Genomic DNA, 18,997 nt, shown 5'->3' with positions numbered 1-18,997 from the left:
GTTCTTTTGGCTTCACCACATAAATGATTATAGACATAGCCAATTTGCAACCGTGACTAACTCCCTCAGCTTCCTGCAGCATATGTAGTAACTGTGAGCCCAGGAATAATTGGTTCATGATTATTATATGCTCTTGACAGCTGGGAGTTTGTAGTAGCCTTGAACACAAAAATAGCTGGTTTGCAGAGCTCTTGTTTTCTTCACACAGTTTATAACAACTCTGAGCTTAGGAATGCCAATTCAGCCAATATAATAAGCTTTACAAAGAAGTATAGAAATGTAACCAATGATATGTATATTAAAAGGAAGGTCAAATGTGGTTCAGGATGGAACCCCAGTAGGATGATGAAGGGACAGCATAGAATAAAGGAGGAAATAACTGTCATGATTTCATGAAATCTGCCAACTCAACAATTTTAAAATCTATGCTGTGACAACAGTTCAGTACCTTTCCATACTTCATATTATGATACTGTTGCTTGTGCCCCTTAATAGTTCCATTGTATGATGTAGCCTGATTTTTAGGATTCTTCTAGAACTGTAATGATTCCCTCTTCACTAATGACTAAAACAAAAATAGCAGCCAACCGCCTTTATAAACTCTGTTGCTTCTCTGTGGAGTTTGTAATAGCTTTCCGTGTAGAAATACCACTCTTCAAATTGTTGTCTTCTCCTCCGGTGAATAGTCATTATAACCTTCATTTGGCTTGATTCTGCCGAGGGTTGTTGTTCTTATGTAACCCCAGACTCAGACTCTTGGACTGTACAAGACAGTCAATACACCCCAAAAAGTGGGGAACGTCACAGAAGAAGTCTGACTAGGCTACCATGGAATTCCCCTCACAGCCTCAATTAGTAGATTTTAAAGATGCCTTCCCCCATCAGTAACACTGAGGGAGGGCAAGCCATAATGCTTCTTTTCTGTGTGTACTATCTGTCAACCAAGAAATAATTATGAGTTCACATCTTTCATAAATCTTGGCTTCTGTGCTTAACATTTGTAACAACTGTGAAGCTTGAAATGTTCAGTTCATGATCTTTATAAACTTTCTGCTTCTCCTTTAAATTTTATAATATCAGTGACTCAGTGATAATTCATTTCCCTTGTAAACTCTGACAACTTCTGCATGGAGGATTTTATAATAACCATGAGTTTAGAACTCATTGCTTTGACTATTACAAACTCTTCTCTCTTTTCTAATGTGTTTGCCATAGCTGTGATCCTACAAATAGCCTCTTTGTGACCCCTATACACTATCAGTTTTTCAGGAGGATATGTATAAGTCATAATTCCTGAAACATGAGATTTGCAGGACTTTAATGTTCTCACAATTACTGGTGGCATTTGTGATAACTATTAACTTCTGAAATCTATTGTCTAAGATTGTCGGGATGACAAAGGTATTTTGGGCATCCCATTTCTTTTGTTCTGAACTCACTGCTGTTATGGCCCTGCCATTGATGTTAACTGTTTGAAGAAATTTCCAATGGCTAGGGGAGCACTAAGAGCCAATGATATCTGGAGTTCTAATCAAACACTAGACTGAAAACTAAATAGAAATTGGACTGGGCATCATATAAGGAGTTCATCGCTCTGCTACCAAGATTGCATTGTTATAGCGTTCTGCATCCTGCTACCATGTGAATTGTGATTTGACGGCAGTCCAGTGCATCCCTGGCAGAGTCCTGAGAACCTTCCTGTTCCTCCCCTCTCCTTCATCCTCTAAGATCCCATTTAACAGCCACTGTCTACTTGGCCGATTAGGATTAAACAGGACTCAATCGTGATAGGCATTGAATGGCTCCAAAATCAGCGTGAGGGGGGTCACTGCTCAGCAATGCAAAGTGCTCCCACTCATTTCTCTGAATTTACTATCAGAGAGGAATGGAATTAATACAAAATCCAACTTGAGTCTCCTATAGGCCAGGCCAGAGTAAGCCAACTGGATGGTCAATGCTGCTTTGTTTCAATTGCAAGGGTCAGTTCAGTCTATGTTTAGCACTCAAACTTCAAGGATAAAACCAACTCAAATTCCTCATCGCCTCCCTCATTTCCCTAACCAGATACATCCATCTGGATTATAAATGTTGATTTGATTTTGCTATTCTTGAGCAGCAGTTTTGTTTGATTATGTCACATGACATCCCCCAAGATATTTGTGCTCTGCAAATGTAGGTTAGTCATATTAGACAGCAATTTTGCAGTGTTCTGAAATAATGAGGCAGAATGATCTGATTTAAAAATCAGATTGTGCTGATTATTTTGTGTGTGTGGGGGGGGGGGGTTCTGTTCTCTACATTGACTTATCAAGGTCAGAATAGTAATTTTAATGCTCAGATTCCAAGCTTTAAAATGCGGCCTTATCAAAATTAAAAATATGTGAGGACAAGATTAAACAACTACTGATCTTTTTAAAATAGTTTGTTTAAAGCCTTCCCCTAAAGACACCTCCCACCTATGCACCTTTGCTGAAAGAATATTTAGCAAAAGCCTCAGCCCAACTTTTGTAATTTACTAAAGTATCGATTGTGTGAAAAAGCTAACAAAGTACAAACTCCAGTAACTGACTCATTAAAACTCTTCCATGTCCCTGTCCTCGTTGGATATGTGGGCATACACATCACTGAGTCTTGAGAAATCCACTTCTGAGCTTGGATGTTATATGTGCAGTAATAGGCTTTTATTAGAGAGTATCCTACTATTACTGTAGCTAAAATGGAGTTGGTCATTCTAATCTTAAATCCCCTATTTTCTTTTGAAACTGAAATGTATCCTGTTTGGTATCTGTTTAAAGATAATTTTAATTTTTTGGTGAATGTAATTTGAACCAAATGAAGTTCAGTCAGTTTTGAGTTCTGTGAACCTGACCATAATACATATATTTTTACTTTTAAAAGATTTTTGTTTAGATTAATCTGTTTTAGGTAGCAAAAAAACAGCAGCTTTCAATGAAGAATTCAGTGATTGCTGAATTTGGGGTAAGAGGAATTTTGAAAATGGTCCTGAATGTTTGAAAATCAGTGAGCTTACCCTTGTACTGTTCTGTTTTTTTCTTTTTTTTTAACTTATTTAAGCAACCTATTGAATATATGCATTGAGGTACCTGATGATTCTCAGAAATGCTAAGTGATTCCAGCGAATTTTGCATTGGGGAGTAGCATAAAGAGTGCTCCCAGTCTTTCAGAAACATTAAATATCCTCAAGAATTACTATAGGCAGAGCTGGGAGTGGTGCCTATAGTTAAGGTGGCCCAGTACTTCCCATTATAAGACCCTGTTTTTGATTGTTATAACTTTGCTCAACTTTAATCTTTCAGGCTGAAAATTTCCATGCTGGATGTCTGCATCAGGCTGATTTATTTATTTATTTGAGTTTTAGCTAAGTGGTTCACCTGTTTCCAAGAACAAGATTAGAAAAAATACGTTATTTGCCCATGTTAAAAAAAATCTTAAAAACATTTTATTGAGAATCTCTAGAACCTCCATGCGTTGGGGAGAGGACTTGGATTTTGCTGGGGGGTTACCAAGGTGCCTGGGATATGCATTTTGCCATTCCCATTTCAATAAATAAATTGGGAAAATTTAAACCCAAATTTCACCCAATTTATAAACCTCTGAAAAAATCTTAGTTCACATATGCTCAGTAGAGACTTTGTAAAGTTCGGAAGCCTAATTCCCTGAAGCGTGCACCATCCCCTCACAGCTCCTGTGTGCTGGAGGAGAGCAGCTGCACTGCAGTGTAGAGGTGTAAGGCATGTTGCAGGTGTGTGTGAGAGTGACACAGGCATTGCAGGAGCAAGAGGGTAGGGGTAAAGGAGACAGGAGTGGGCAAGGAGAGTATTAGGAGCAGAGGAGGAGGAACCCAGGGGCCGGACTGGAGCAGAGGGAGGAAGGAGTCGGGTAGAGTGGGAAGTTGGATAGGATCAGAGGGGCAGGTGCAGGAACCGGGGTGGATTGGATAAGAGCAGAGGGAGACAGAGACATATTAGGGGCATAAGACCGGCCACACTGGGTCAAGACCAATGGTCCAGCTAGCTCAGTATCCTGTCTTCCAACAGTGGCCAATGGCAGTTGCTTCAGAGGGAATGAACAGAACACGTAATCATCAAGTGATCCATCTCCTGTCGCCCATTCCCAGCTTCAGGCAAACAGAGGCTCGGGACACTTCAGAGCATGGTTTTGCATCCTTGCCCACCGTGGCTAATAGCCTGAGTTTGAACATCTACATTACAATTTTTATAGCTCCATGAGCCCGAGTCATCTGACTTGGGCCAGCTGCAGTTGTGCCTCAGGTCTTTTATTCTAATGTAGATGTACACTAAGTGTCCATGTAGACAAGGCCTAACTGTGATTGCCTTATTTTCTGGGTGCCCCACGTGAGATCCCTGGGGCCTGATTTGCAGAAATGCTGGGTATTCACAACTTTAAAGTAAATTGGAGCTGTGCATGGAACATATGAAGTCCTATAAAAATGCTACATACTCTTACGACTCATACCCTAGGTATTCCGAGTTGAGTAACCAAACTTAGTGGACATTTTTTGCAATTTTGGGCTTAATCTCTCTGTCTTGGTTCCCTACCTGTAAAATGGAGACAGTAATCTCATCTCATAGAGGTGTTGTGAAGATATATTAATTAATGTTTGTGAAGAGCTATGGTGATATGATGAGACCCCTATACAAAACACTCATGAGGAAATTAATTTTTTATTCAGTGCAGCATTTGTATGGTGTGTATTAAATAAGGGGCCACACACTTAATCTGAAGGATAAAATAATTCTGAATAACTGCCTATTCACTGAATGAAAAAGGGATCCTGTGGGGGAAAAAACAGTGTGTGATCATGTAATTAAAGACTTTATCATAATGCATAATCACAAGTGGGCCAAATTACAGTTGCATGGACAACCTCAATTCTGACAATTCCTAATTTTTGAGTGCTTGACTTTGCAACTTTAATGTTCGTTTAACATAGATTTTTGGATGAAATTATTTATATTATAGTAGCATCTAGTGACCCTAAACAAAAGCAGGGCCCCATTATGCAGGGCACTGTACAAACACATAGTGAGAGATGGTCCCTGCCCCAAATTGTTTACAGCCTAAATAGACAAGACAGGCAAAGGGTAAGAAACAGAAACACAAAGAGGTGAAGTGACTTATGCAAGTTCCAGCAAGTCATTGGCAGAGCCAGAACTGGACCTGTGACTCTATCCGTTAGATCCCCTAACTCCCAGTCCATTGTTCTAGCCATTGGATCCTATGATATCTGGGGGGGTTTCAGTGTTAACAGACACTTGGCTTCCTTTTCCAGCACATTAACTCTCCTTAGTTTTTCTGCTTATTAAGTGGTCAGTGGTTTCTGATATTTTGAATCTAATTGTGAAACACAAAAACAGATATTGGCTGTGTAAAAGTGCATCCTGGGATAACTAAATAATTGGAGTCACAGAAAGATACAGCAAAAGAGTTATCAGTTGAAGCTTTGAAAGAGCTGTACTGTGCTGGTCTGAACATTAATGAATTCTTCTTGTTTTTAAATCCCAAGTAAGACTAGTTCTGGTTAGTACGTGGATAGAAGACTTCCACATGAAAAGAAGTATGTAAAACCTTTGCATCTTTTGTGCACCAGAATGTTGCTTACATGTCTACTACTCAAAGAAAAAATCAGATTCTTTTTTAGATAGATAGACAGCCCCACTGCTTTCAGATTCAGTTTCTTGCTGGAATGGGTTAACTTTTATTTTTATTATTTTGTCTCTTGGATAGCTCTGTGTCATGCAGTAAAATAGATGTTCATGCAGTAAAAAAATTCTCCAACATCTTTTTCTTCTGTTGTATTTTTAATTTTAAAGAAAGAGAAAACAAGGCAACTCAATGCAACTACACTAATGCAATGTTAAGATAAAGAGTTAGGGTGAAATCCTGGCCCTATTAAAGTCAATTGGCATTTTACCACTGACTTCAATGGGATCAGAATTTCACACTTTATGTATTTAATTTGGTAGGTTTACAACATTCCTACCAGGGAAGCAGTATGAGCAAGACAGTCTGGCAGTCATTTTTGGAATGGAGGGATGGGTAAACTGATCAGTTTCTACATAGAGAAATGTGTACGGTTTGATGCCAGGAATTGAACTCTGAGAATGTTCCTTTATACAATGAGCATGTTTTAACTGTATACTTAAGGTTATTGTATATCTTCTGCTAATGCCAAGGTTGTGGCATAATGCGTAAACATATATTGATTGGATGCTCTGCATTTATAGGATGCTCTGCATTTTTTTTTAATCCACTTGGGGTGGAATTTTCTAAGGCTTCTAAATCACTTAATCTCTTTTAGAAGTCCCACCCTTAAACTGAGAATTTAAATCCACAAAAGTCAGAAAAATCTATTTTTAATATGTCAATGGCAATGTTAAGTTGGCTCCATAGCACTCATGTGAATGCATGTACTACTTTAGTTATCCTGAGTTAACAGTATGAATATTGACTTTTATATTTTCAACTTTAGCAAATCCTTACTCACATGAGTCGTACTGACTTCAGTGGCAGAACTTGCATGCTTAAGGACTACTTGCATGTGTAAGGGTTTGCAAGATTGGCTCCCTGATGTTGCATTAACAATTTCCCTTATTTAGATATTGACTGTATTCAGAAGCTAAATCTGGGCCTTGACACTACATGTTGTCAACCATATGAACTCATGATGTCTAAGTACAATATCTCAGTCTTCAGACAGCCTTATAAATCTGAAGCTCCTGACTTCTTTTAATCGTATGGTACATACTGACTTCACAAAGTACTGTGATCCTCCTTTCTCAGTCTGTATGCACCCAGTACAATGGTAGGCAGAGCAAGTAATAGATGTCTAAAATAGTCTTCAGCTGCTAGTCTATGCCTGGCAACTGTCAAAACAGAAACATCAGAGACATTCCTAATGGACACTGACGTTGTCTGAATTGTTGTCTCTGTAAACAGATTTCAGTTTTATTCCCACACTGAGCTGTGCCCTGACATCATCCCCATATTTCATAGTGAAAATGTGCTTGTGTAAATCATACATTGAGGCTGGACAGGTGTTTATAGTTAGCGCTTGTGAATGTCATGATATTGTACCATTTCCCATCATTGGATATACTTGCTCGTAAGAACTACAATAAAAAATGCTCTCTTGATATGTGCATCTGTATTTGAAATAAAGCTTCCCACTGCTGGGGTTTTCTTTGTCTTCTGGAGCCCTGAGGAATGAAACAGAGTATACCCTTCTCTACACCCTCTCTATCCTTGAAGCGCCATAATGTTGCTAACATTCTTTGGACAGGAAGCGACTGAATCTGATTTACCTTTCTGAGTAAGTCAGATCTATCCATCCAGTTATTTTATGGCCATCATCACTGCAATATCCAGCTGTCCTGCCCATCATTAAATGGCCACAATGATAACTGTTGAACAAGCAAGGCACTCACTGCTCCATCCAACCTGTGGCTGAGCACATCATGTTACAGGGCTTATCCCTTCACCCTCCCATTCCCTGGTCCTCCTCGCATGAACAGAGGGCAGCAATACCCGAAGTCCAAAGGTGCAAACAGTTCAATGTTTATTGGGTTGAACTTCCAGCAAGCAATGATTCCAGTTTCCTTCCTCAGTGTCCCCCTTCCCAGCTCTGACACCACAGAGCCTTGCCTGTGTCCCTGTTCCCATTCCCAGTTCCTATTCCCACTCCCCGCCCCCCAGCAAAACATGATTCCAATTGCCCTCCTTAGCAAAACATGATTCCAGTTCCCCCCTCTTACTTCCTGATTGATTGCAGACTATATATTAAAACTTGAGTTCTGCTTAGCTATATCTTAACCAATAATTTTACTGAAATTTAACTAACTAGTCCTAACATATTGTAACATAATTATCTAACCAATTATATCCCACCACCTTAATTGGTTTACTCCCAACAACATTAATTATATAGCAGACAGAAACAATCACAGAACCAGACAGAGATTATCCAGACAAACAATAGGGAACTACAGTGATAGAACAACGAAGAAATGAGGATTTCACACCCCAGCTATTGAGTTCTTGTCAGACAGGATGCTATCAAACTAAGTTTTCTTTAAATCTTCTAGGCTCTTCCCTTCCTCTGGAGGTGATAGATTGGATCACCTTTTTAACAGCCCAAAACTGCCTTATTTCAGTGTGACTGGTGAGGACGTGACTGTTCGCTTCCCAGCTTATGGCTGCTCCCACTGCTTAGCCAAAGGCCTTATCTTAAGAACAGGGGCTCAGACTGACACAGTGAGAGAAGGCCCTTACACAGGCAGTCTGATTTTGATTCTTATGTTGTACCTCTATAACTAGCCAAGTGATAAGAATACACCTAAATTCTCAGAGTACAGGCCTTTGCAAACAGGCCTGAATATCTATATCCTAACACTCCGCCCGCCCCCTTTCTTTTTTTTTTTTTTTGGGTGGTGGTGAGGATCCTCCTGCTCAGGTATCCCTGGAAAAGTATAGGACATATGGTGACAAATTTCCTGATAGGGCCAGGCATCAATGTGGAAGGTGTCGATATTCCATTTGTCCCACTGCCCTTTGCTCTCCACCTTCTCTCATATGGGCATACCATACCTATTCCAATGTGTTCCAGACTTCTCATTATAGTGGGCCCGAGAAGGTTGGGTCCAGGTTGTCTAGTATACTGGGGGTGGGGGCTTACTACATTACTTATAGGTTATCTCCATAGTGATCTGAACACAGGTCTGAGAGGAAGAATCTTTTGCGATCTAATCCCAGCTCTGACACTAAATCTCTCTGTGATCTTTCACAAGTCAGTTAACTTCTTTTTCTCACAGGAACATTGTGAAGATTAATTAATTGTTTGTAAAATGGTTTGAAGATGGGAAGTGCCATCTGAGTTCTCAGTAGTGATAGGATCAGTGTCATGGCAAAACCATTAAGTTTGAACTACTAATCCTAAGGCTTGGCTGTGTTAGGGATCTTTAGACTGGTGTTCCTACCTATGCTTGTAACCTTGGCCATAAGCAAAGAGCTTAGTTAAGATCAAGGCAAAAAATATGGTCTCTTAGAAAACCACACTGCCCAGGTTTATCGTTGTGTTGAACCATTTCATAGAATATCATAGAATATCAGGGTTGGAAGGGACCCCAGAAGGTCATCTAGTCCAACCCCCTGCTCAAAGCAGGACCAATTCCCAGTTAGATCATCCCAGCCAGGGCTTTGTCAAGCCTGACCTTAAAAACCTCTAAGGAAGGAGATTCTACCACCTCCCTAGGTAACGCATTCCAGTGTTTCACCACCCTTTTAGTGAAAAAGTTTTTCCTAATATCCAATCTAAACCTCCCCCACTGCAACTTTCAGAATCATTCCAATTCACAAAGATTTTATTTTCACTTAGTCTGCACTGACATTCCTGCTCATAACTCACTTTACCGTCTGTCTCTCAAAGAATCATAGAAAATTAGAGTTGGAAGAGACCTCAGGAGCAGTGTTCCTTCCAATTTTTCCCATCGATATGCGGAATGAATTTTGTTATGTGCACCAATATGGAGATGATGTGTAACATATTGCTGCACATAACAAAATTCATGTGGTGGGAGTGGGGCAAAGGGGTTCGGAGTGCAGGAGGGGGCTCAGGGCTGGGTCAGAGGATTGGGCTGCAGGGGTATGTGGGCTCTGGGGTGGGGCTGGGAATGAGGGGATCGGCCAGAGTGCTGGGGTGCAGGGGTGTAAAGGCTCCAGCTGGGGGTGTGGGCTCTGGGATGGGGCTGGGGATGAGGGGCTCAGGGCTGGGCATGGGCTCTGGCTGAGGGTGCAGCCTCTCAGGTGGTGCCGGGGATGAGGAGCCTGGGGTGCAGGAGGCTGCTCTGGGGCTATGGCGGGGAGAGAGGACTCCCCCCAGTGCTCTCTCCCTGCAGCAACACCTTGGCTGGGGGGAGAAGCCTCTCTCCCCACCATGGGAATTCTGAAGTTGGGGCTGCAGGATAGGAGCCCCTCCCCTGGCCCCAGCAGACCTGGTCTGGGCCATGCCGCCCCATCCACGCCGAGGCCAGGCCAGGCTGGGCCTGATCCAGCTGTGGCGGAGCCCGGGCTACTCTGGCCATGCTGCCCTGTCTGCAGCAGGTCTGGGGTACAGGTTGAGTTGGGACCGGGGTAGGGGCCCCCCTCCCACGGCAGGTTGAGGGATGAGCTAGGTGGGGGCTGGGGGAGAGGTGCCCCTCCCCTGGCCGCAGCAGATCCCCGGACAGGTTCCCGAATCACCTGCGCAGTGCTAAATAGGCTGCTGTGCAGCCACACAGTCACACAACTTACAGGGAACTTAGCTCAGAAAGTCATCTAGTCCAACCCCCTGCTCAAAGCAGGACTAACCCCAACTAAATCATCCCAGCCAGAGCTTTGTCAAGCCGGGCCTTAAAAACCTCTAAAGATAGAGATTCCAGCACCTCCCTCGGTATCCCATTCCAGTGCTTCACCACCTTCCTAGTGAAATAGTTTTTCCTAATATCCAACCTAGACCTCCGCTACTGCCACTTGAGATCATTGCTTCTTGTTCTGTCATCTGCCACCACTGAGAACAGCTGAGCTCCATTCTCTTTGGAACCCCCCTTCAGGTAGCTGCTATCAAATCCCCCTCACTCTTCTCTTCCGCAAACTAAATAAGCCCCCCATTTTCGTTGCCCCCCGCTGGACTCTCTCCAATTTGTTCACATCCTTTCTATAGTGGGGGGGCCCAAAACTGGATGCAACATTCCAGATGTGACCTCAATAGTGCCGAATAGAGGGGAATAATCACTTCCCTCGATCTGCTGGCAGTGCTCCTACTAATGCAGTTAGCATTCTTGGCAACAAGGGCACACTGTTGATTCATATCCAGTTCTCATCCACTGTGATCCCCAGGTCCTTTTCTGCAGAACTGCTGCTTAGCCAGTCAGTCCCCAGCCTGTAGCAGTGCATGGGATTCTTCCGACCTAAGTGCAGGACTCTGCACTTGTCCTTGTTGAACCTCCAATTTATCTAGGTCACTCTGGACCCTATCCCTACCCTCCAGCATATCTACTTCTCCCCCCACCTTAGTGTCATCCTCGAACTTACTGAGGGTGCAATCGATCCCATCATCCAGATCATTAATGAAGATGTTGAACAGAACCGGTCCCAGGACCGACCCCTGGGGCACTCCGCTTGATACCAGCAGCCAACTAGACATTGAGCCCAATGAGCCCGATGATCTAGCCAGCTTTCTATACACCTTATGGTCCATTCATCCAATCAATACTTCTTTAACTTGCTGGCAAGAATGCTGTGGGAGACTGTATCAAAAGCTTTGCTAAAGTCAAGGTATACCACATCCACTGCTTTCCCCATATCCACAGAGCCAGTTATCTCATCATAGAAGGCAATCAGGTTGATCAGGCATGACTTGCCCTTAGTGAATCCATCTTGACTGTTTCTGATCATTTTCCTCTCCTCCAAGTGCTTCAAAATGGATTCCTTGAGCACCTGCTCCATGATTTTTCTGGGGACTGAGGTGAGGCTGACTGGTCTGTAGTTCTCTAGATTCTTCTTCTTTCCTTTTTTAAAGATGGGCACTATATTTACCTTTTTCCAATTGTCCGGGACCTCTCCCGATCACCACGAGTTTTCAAAGATAATGGCCAATGGCTCTGCAATCACATAAGCCACCTCCGTCAGCACCCTCGGATGCGTTGCATCCTGGCCCATGGACTTGTGCATGTCCAGCTTTTCTAAATAGTCCTTAACCTGTTCTTTCACTACTGAGGGCTGCTCACCTCCTCCACACACTATGCTGCCCAGTGCAGCAGTCTGGGAGCTGACCTTGTCTGTGAAGACGGAGGCAAAAAAGCATTGAGTACTTCAGCTTTTTCTACATCATCTGTCACAACATTGCCTCCCCCATTCAGTAAGAGTCCCACACTTTCTCTGACCTTCTTCTTGTTGCTAACATGCCTGTAGAAACCCTTCTTGTTACCCTTCAAATCCCTTGCTAGCTATAACTCAGATTGTACTTTGGCCTTCCTGATTACACCCCTGCATGCTCGAGCAATATTTTCATGCTCCTCTCTCATCATCTGTCCAAGTTTCCACTTCTTATAAGCTTCCTTTTTGTGTTTAAGCTCACTGAAGATTACTCTGTTAAGCCAAGCTGGTTGCCTGCCATATTTGCTATTTTTTCTGCACGTTGGGATGGTTTATTCCTAGGCCCTCAATAAGGCTTCTTTAAAATACAGCCAGCTCTCCTGGACTCCTTTCCCCCTCATATTAGCGTCCCAGGGGATCCTGCCCATCAGTTCCCTGAGGGAGTCAAAGCCTGCTTTTCTGAAGTTCAGGGTCTGTATTCTGCTGCTCTCCTTTCTTCCTTTTGTCAGGATCCTGAACTCGACCATCTCATGGTCACTGCTGCCCAGGTTGCCACCCACTTCTACTTCCCCTAACAATTCTTCCCTTATTGTGAGCAGCAGGTCAAGAGGAGCACAGCCCCTAGTTGGTTCCTCCTGCACTTGCACCAGGAAGTTGTCCCCAACACTCTCCAAAAACTTCCTGGATTGTCTGTGCACTGCTGCATTGCTCTCCCAGGAGATGTCAGGGTGACTGAAGTCCCCCATGAGAACCAGGGCCTGTGATCTGCAAATTTCTGTTAGTTGTCCGAAGAAAGCCTTGTCTACCTCATCCTCCTGGTCTGGTGGTCTACAGCAAACGCCCACCACGACATCACCCTTGTTGCTCTTGCCTCTAAACTTAACCCAAAGACTCTCACACACATTCACATACATTTTAATTCCAGCTGTGCAAAATGGAATATATTTTGAAAGTCTTGTAATGGCTCCTGGTTTTTGGAAGAATTTGCCATGCTCTTGTGTTGTGAACATACATATTACTGCATACTTTCCCCTGTTTGATTTGGACAACCTTGTAGTAGTTCAGTCACGTAGCTATTAGTTACATACTGCAGTATTGAAATGGAAGTTGTCAGTATATGTAAACACGCATTCTCAAAGGTTTTGCAAGGAAAATAACCCCAAATATGAAATAATAATACATATATTAAAAATCAATTTAAATATGAGAGGCTGTAACCTTTTTTGTATTACTTAAACAGACCCATATGTTTTCTATTTGTCAGCCTTCAAATGGCACTGAAATGCAGTTTAATTTGGATGATTGTAATTTTGCTCATACATCCAAAGTATTAAACTTTAAACCACATCTTCACTTTTAAGGACTGAATTTACTTATTCAGAGGTTGATCAATGTGTTTGTGTGTATGTGTTTGTGATTTATCTATAGTTAACAGATGAGAATATTATCATATCTTACTAGAACAATACATACATTGCTGTTAGAGCTGTACTCTATAGCAACATAAAAACAAATACAGAGCCTGTTGTGTAATGAATGCAGAACCAGGCCCATCGTGACTATGAGGTCCTCAGAAAAGCATCTTTGTCTTGAATGTATTCAGTAAGACTGTTGCTTACAAGATTTCTTATGAGGCAGTTTTTACCATTAGATTTGCATGACCTTTTTTAAAAACATCCCTTTATAGAGATTCAAAATGATCTTTTTATCTAAAACTTGCTCCCTGTGAGATAAAGAATTTATTCTTTAATCTTTTGGGACCTTATTTAAATTCAAACCATTGGGGATGCTTCTTTGCAAGTAAAATGAATGATTAGACTTATTCCTGCTATAATTTATGCACTTTTCTGAACTCTAGACATTCTTAGTCAAGATTTGCTTTAATAGGTGAGAAATTGGTGCTCACAAAATTCCTCAGTGGAACTGATGCTTATATGAAAGTTTTTTAGGGCCATCCATTTTCTGAATGGTGCAGAACAAGACATTCACATGCTAATTTGCATGTGATTTCAAAATGCCATGTGTGCCAAGAGCTTACAATGCTCTTGTGTGCAAAATGTCCACTTTTAAAAAAACTGTGTGTGCTCTTTTGGAGATGTAGCTTAGATTGTGAACCTGATGGAGTGCAATGATTCTAGTGGTGTAATTACAGATAGGCATATTACTTTTGTAACTAGTTCTATGACATCATTAAGGATCAGAATTTAAAAAGAAATCAGGTCTCGGGTTTTTTAACAGCTCAGGAGTATTTCATTTGTGGGTGATGTCTGTTCAGGCTCACACTTGGCACATGTGCTAAAAAAGTATGAATATTTTTTTGAAAAAAAAAGTGTCTGTGCACAGGAAAGCATTGTTCTGCAAGACAAACAAAAGTCCTTCTTCATTTTCTTATTTTAATTCCCAAAAAGCATGGAAAAGGCCAACGCAACAGTCCATATTCTGGACTAGATTAACTCTATATGCATTTTAAAACATTAAAAAACTCATCTGAAATCCCCTGCATCTATTTTTCTTCTTTTAGTAATAACAGTACTTTGTACTTAATTACACCTTTCAAGGACCTTAAATCACTTCAAACATGAATCAAACATTAACAAAGCCTATAGACAATCCTGTGAGGTAGGGGATGTGATACCAGTTTTACAGCTGTTCACACTTTTCATTTCTGTCACTGGAGGATGCAATTAAATTACTGTTTAATTTGTCTTAAAAAATGAACAGACCCAAAGCACTCCTGTTCTGAATGTTTGTTTATCAAATTTTATTCCAGACCCAGTACTCACAGGTAAGTGAACTGCTGAAAACAGAAGCTTGCAGTGAAGCTCTGTCAGCAGCTTAGCTGTAGCAGTTGTAGCAGAGTTGAATGTTGCTGATTGAGCCCAATCTTACTTTCATATCTTAAGTGAGAGCAGGATCCAGCCCTTAATGTTGTAAATATGATTAATGAACTGCACTCTTGATTATTCAGATAATGCTGGTACTGTTCTGCAAGTTGGCTTGTAAATTCTGTTTTAGCCAAAACTTTTAAATAGCTCCCACCACAGTTTAACCCATATATATTCTATCCATCCCATGGGGAGTCTATGAATTTACAAGAATGTGGTATTTAGTGATTTGGATGTTCCCCTTGCAGAGTATTTACCGTCTGTTTTTCCACCAAGAACAATAAATATTTCCTTCACCACAACCCTTCTCCATTTTATATTTTTTAATCCACCCAGGATCTTAGGATCTTTTTTTCTCTCCTCAGTAGAAAACAAGTAAGGATGAAAACCGGTATTACTCATTGTCTGTATCTGGAGACTCTGCCCATTTCTTTTTGAATTCTTATTAGTTAAATACTTTAAAAAAAAAAAAACAGTCCCCACCACCACTATCTGGTCAAGGTTTTGCTGTGTTTAGAAGGACGGTTTGAGCTTGCAGCAGAGTGTTATCGTTGAATAGGTACGGCATGGGGAGAAGCACTAGAGAAGCTACTGGAGATGTGTCTCAAAGGTCTAGACTTGTGGTTCCCAGATGTATTATTCCTAGTGCACTTTTTGCCCGCTTTTTTCCCCAGTCTCATATAAGCTTGATAGTGAGATATATTATACTTATTCTAGAGCCCATCACTTTCTATTGACTTGTTTATAACTGGCCTCATTCTTGTTTATTTGGGGCCTGATCTTGAGAGGAGCTGAGAACCCCACAACTCCCTTTGACTTCAGCAGGTGCTCAGCACATCTCAGTTTCAGTCCTCTCAGTCTTATTAGACTGTAAGCTCCGCTGGGCAGGGACTTTGTCTGTACAGTGCCATGCACACCAGTGGTGCTATAGAAATCATAATCCAAAGTAAGCACAGAAGACAAAACATGGGACTTACGTTTGACAGTGCTACGAGATTCCTGGAACCCAGCTGACTCTGAACCCCAGCCCAGGGATTCACACTCTCGCTCCTCCCCTTGCCCATGTCTGGTGCCCGTGCCTGCACCTCCTCTCCCCTTCTCTGCCAGCCAGCACATCTTCCACAGCCCCACACTGCGCTTACGCCCATCCTCCAGGGTCTGGTATACCCAATTGGGAGTAAAGGCAGCTGCATTGTTAAGAATAAGTGAGACCAGGGCTACCAACACAGCTGTGGCTACCAGTTTCTGGACAGTCATATCTGACTGTTGACTGCTGCCAGTGTCTATTTGCAGAAGATCCAAGGTCCTGATGAGCTGCAGCACATTGAAGTAGGACTTGAAATAGGAGGCAGCTGCAGTAGGATGTTATGGGGGGCTAGAGAACATCACCGTTCATTCTCAAAGTCGACTCCTAAGGTGTTTCTGACCAAGCAGATAAGAACACAGTCAGGTAGGTAGAAGAATTCCATAAAATACAAGTGCAAAGAAGAGCTTGCAGGTCTCTGTCCTTCCAAGCTGTGCCTTATCCACCTTCCTGTACCTGGATGAGCAAAGCCAGTCTGGTGATGAACTGAAGAACAGGGAGGTCCATTCCTTGTGGGACAAGGCAAAGCCAGAGAGTATCCAGTCTTGAAGTGGGAAAACCTGGGTTGTTCCTGGGAAAACAGACTGAAATGCTTGCAGACACAATGCCTCAACTCTTCAGAATGCAGCTGCAAGAGGAGAAAGAGACTCACATAAGAGTCATGAAGTAGCACCTCTGAAAGCCTTTTCAGCCACAAAACTCAGAACATCCCACAAACAGAGGGAAACTTCATTCTAAAATCCAAGCCAAATTTGAAGTGAATGTCTTCATCCCAAAGGTGCTCTGGAAGTTTGGAGTATCCTGAGGAATCTGCTCCTCTCCGGTTTCTCTTACACTGTCAGAGCAGCGAGTGAAAGAGGGCTGGAGAGCAGAAACTCTGTTGTGAGGAAGTGGGTTTTTTTCCTCCCCCTCTGTCTCTCAACAGAGAGGAAATGGTTGTTTTTGTGGCTGTTTTTGGTGAGCCTCAGGGCGTAGCCGACTGCAACAAACAGAGCTACTGCCACCGCAGTCAAACGTTAACAGGATGTGTTTCCTGAAAGGAAAACATTATGGAGACTTCTAAAAACCTAGTCCCCCCTTCTTCTCTCACCTCCTTCCAGTGTCCCCCCTCCTTCTCCTTTTCTTTCCCTCCCAGAAAGAATAGTAACCAAACCAACCAGTCAGCCAGAGAAGCATGATGCTGTGGGACAGAAGGGATTTGGATCCGTTTGTGCATCTGAAGGGATCACAAGAAACAAATCAGTGAGCACCGCCCCAAACAAAAAACAAATCCATAAATTCAACCATAATGTCAACTCTGCAGAGGCAAATGCAGTGGAGCATTGAGGGCTTTCTTAATGTTTTATATTGAAAGCAAACTGTATCAGAATTCAGAGTAGCAGCCATGTTAGTCTGTATTTGCAAAAAGAAAAGGAGTACTTGTGGCACCTTAGAGACTAACAAATTTATTTGAGCATAAGCTTTCGTGAGATACAGCTCACTTCATCGGATACATGTTGGGTTTGAGACCACACAGACCTTGACCTGTTGTGGAAGAGAGGGAGATCATGGACAGATAGGGTGTTCTGAGGTGGTTCTGGAATGGAAAAGTGGGGGATGTCGCAGTATGGAACAGGTTGAGAACCACTGCTCTAATGCATTCTGCCTGTGCAGGGCTGACACCCCAGTCCTGACTTGCTTTGCCCCCTTGTGGCTCTGCTGGGAAATCTGGCGAACCCCTTTCAGACTCTGTGGACGTTATTGCCATGTCTACGCTGCCACTTATGTCGGCAAAACTTATGTTGCTCAGGGGTCTGAAAAAACACACCCCTGAGTGACATAAATTTCTCCAGCATAAGTGGTATTGTGCACAACTCTATGTCGGCAGGAAAGCTTCTCCTGCTGACATAGCTACTGCTGCTTATTGGGGGGGTAATTTAATTATGTCATCGGGAGAGAGCTCTCCCGGTGGCATAGAGCCGCTACAAGAGAGATCTTACAGCAGCGCAGCTGCATCGGTACAGCTGTGCTGTTGTAAGACCTCTAGTGTAGACATAGCCTTAGTGTTGTGACAGTTTTCACATACAAATGTAGAACTAACTGCAGCATAGCAAGCTAAGTGTGCACACCAGCCTTGGGACTATGTGTGTATTGAGGAGAGTTATCTGAATTAAATGGATTAAAAACTGTTTGACAGATAGGTCTTAAAATGCAATTGCAAACAGAATCATCATTGAGTTGGGTATGTTTCTAGTGGGATCCCACAGCAATAAGTTCTTTACCCTATGCTATTTAACATGTTTTATCAATAACCTGTAAAAAAACAGAAATCATTACTGAACAGATTGGCAGATAACTCAAAAGTTGGTGCAGTGGTAAATAAGGACGATACTAAGCAATCTGAATAACTTGATAAGTTGGGTGCAAGCAAACAATATGTGTTTCAATACAGCCAAATGTAAAGTCTTACATATTGGAACCAAGAATGCAGGCCATATTTTGAGGCTGGGGGACTCAATACTTGGAAGCAGTGATTCTGAAAAGACTGGGGGGTATAATCTGCTGAATGTGAGCTTCCAGTTAAATGCTGTAGCTAAAAGTGCTATTGTAATCTTTGGATTTATAAACAGGAATGTCGAGTAGAAGTAGGGAGGTTGTTATTATTTCTGTATTTGGCACTGGTGTGACTGCTACTGAAATACCATGTCTAGTTCTGGTGTCCACATTTCAAGAAGGATGTCAAAAAATTGGAAAGAATTCAGAAAATAGCCATAAGAATTATTAATTATTGGGAAACATGCCTTACAGTGAAAGCTGTGAGGAAGAAGCTCAATCTATTTATGTTATCGAAGAGAAGGTTCACAGGTGTTTTGACCACTGTTTAGAAGTACCTACATGAAGAACAGAAATTTGATAATAGAGGGCTCTTCAGTCTAGCAGATAAAGGTATAACATGATCAAATGACAAGTAGTTGAAGCTAGATAAATTTAGGCTAGAAATAAGGTGCCAGTTTCTAACAGTAAGGGTAATTAACCACTGGAACAATTTACCAAAGGTTATGGTAGATTCTCCATCACTGGGAATTTTAAAACCAAAATTTGATGTTTTTCTAAAATGTATGCTCTAGTTCAAATTAATTAATTCAGGGAAGTCCTG

General features: G+C 42.0%; 2 protein-coding genes across 7 annotated transcripts in view; one reads left to right on the top strand and one right to left on the bottom strand.

Annotated features, from left to right (window-relative positions):
* The window catches only part of TMEM204 (transmembrane protein 204), a 44,580-nt gene extending 27,547 nt beyond the window's left edge, over window positions 1–17,033 (bottom strand). The window contains exons 1-2 of one of the 2 annotated variants that reach the window (XM_084642134.1): window positions 17,019–17,033; window positions 15,755–16,489 (exon numbers count right to left, since the gene is read on the bottom strand). In XM_084642134.1, the coding sequence (XP_084498260.1) occupies window positions 15,755–16,034 (280 nt within the window). In that variant the 5' untranslated portion in view covers window positions 16,035–16,489; window positions 17,019–17,033. Of the gene's footprint in view, window positions 1–15,754; window positions 16,948–17,018 lie in introns of those variants that run through there. The other variant, XM_084642133.1, reaches the window with a different exon arrangement.
* Window positions 1–18,997, top strand: part of IFT140 (intraflagellar transport 140) — a 258,874-nt gene that overhangs the window by 204,900 nt on the left and 34,977 nt on the right. The window lies entirely within an intron of this gene.

This window comes from Lepidochelys olivacea (assembly GCF_965140295.1).
Source record: "Lepidochelys olivacea isolate rLepOli2 genome assembly, chromosome: 10".
In the NCBI taxonomy this organism is placed as follows: domain Eukaryota; kingdom Metazoa; phylum Chordata; order Testudines; family Cheloniidae; genus Lepidochelys; species Lepidochelys olivacea.
This window is presented reverse-complemented; position numbering and strand designations above follow the sequence as displayed.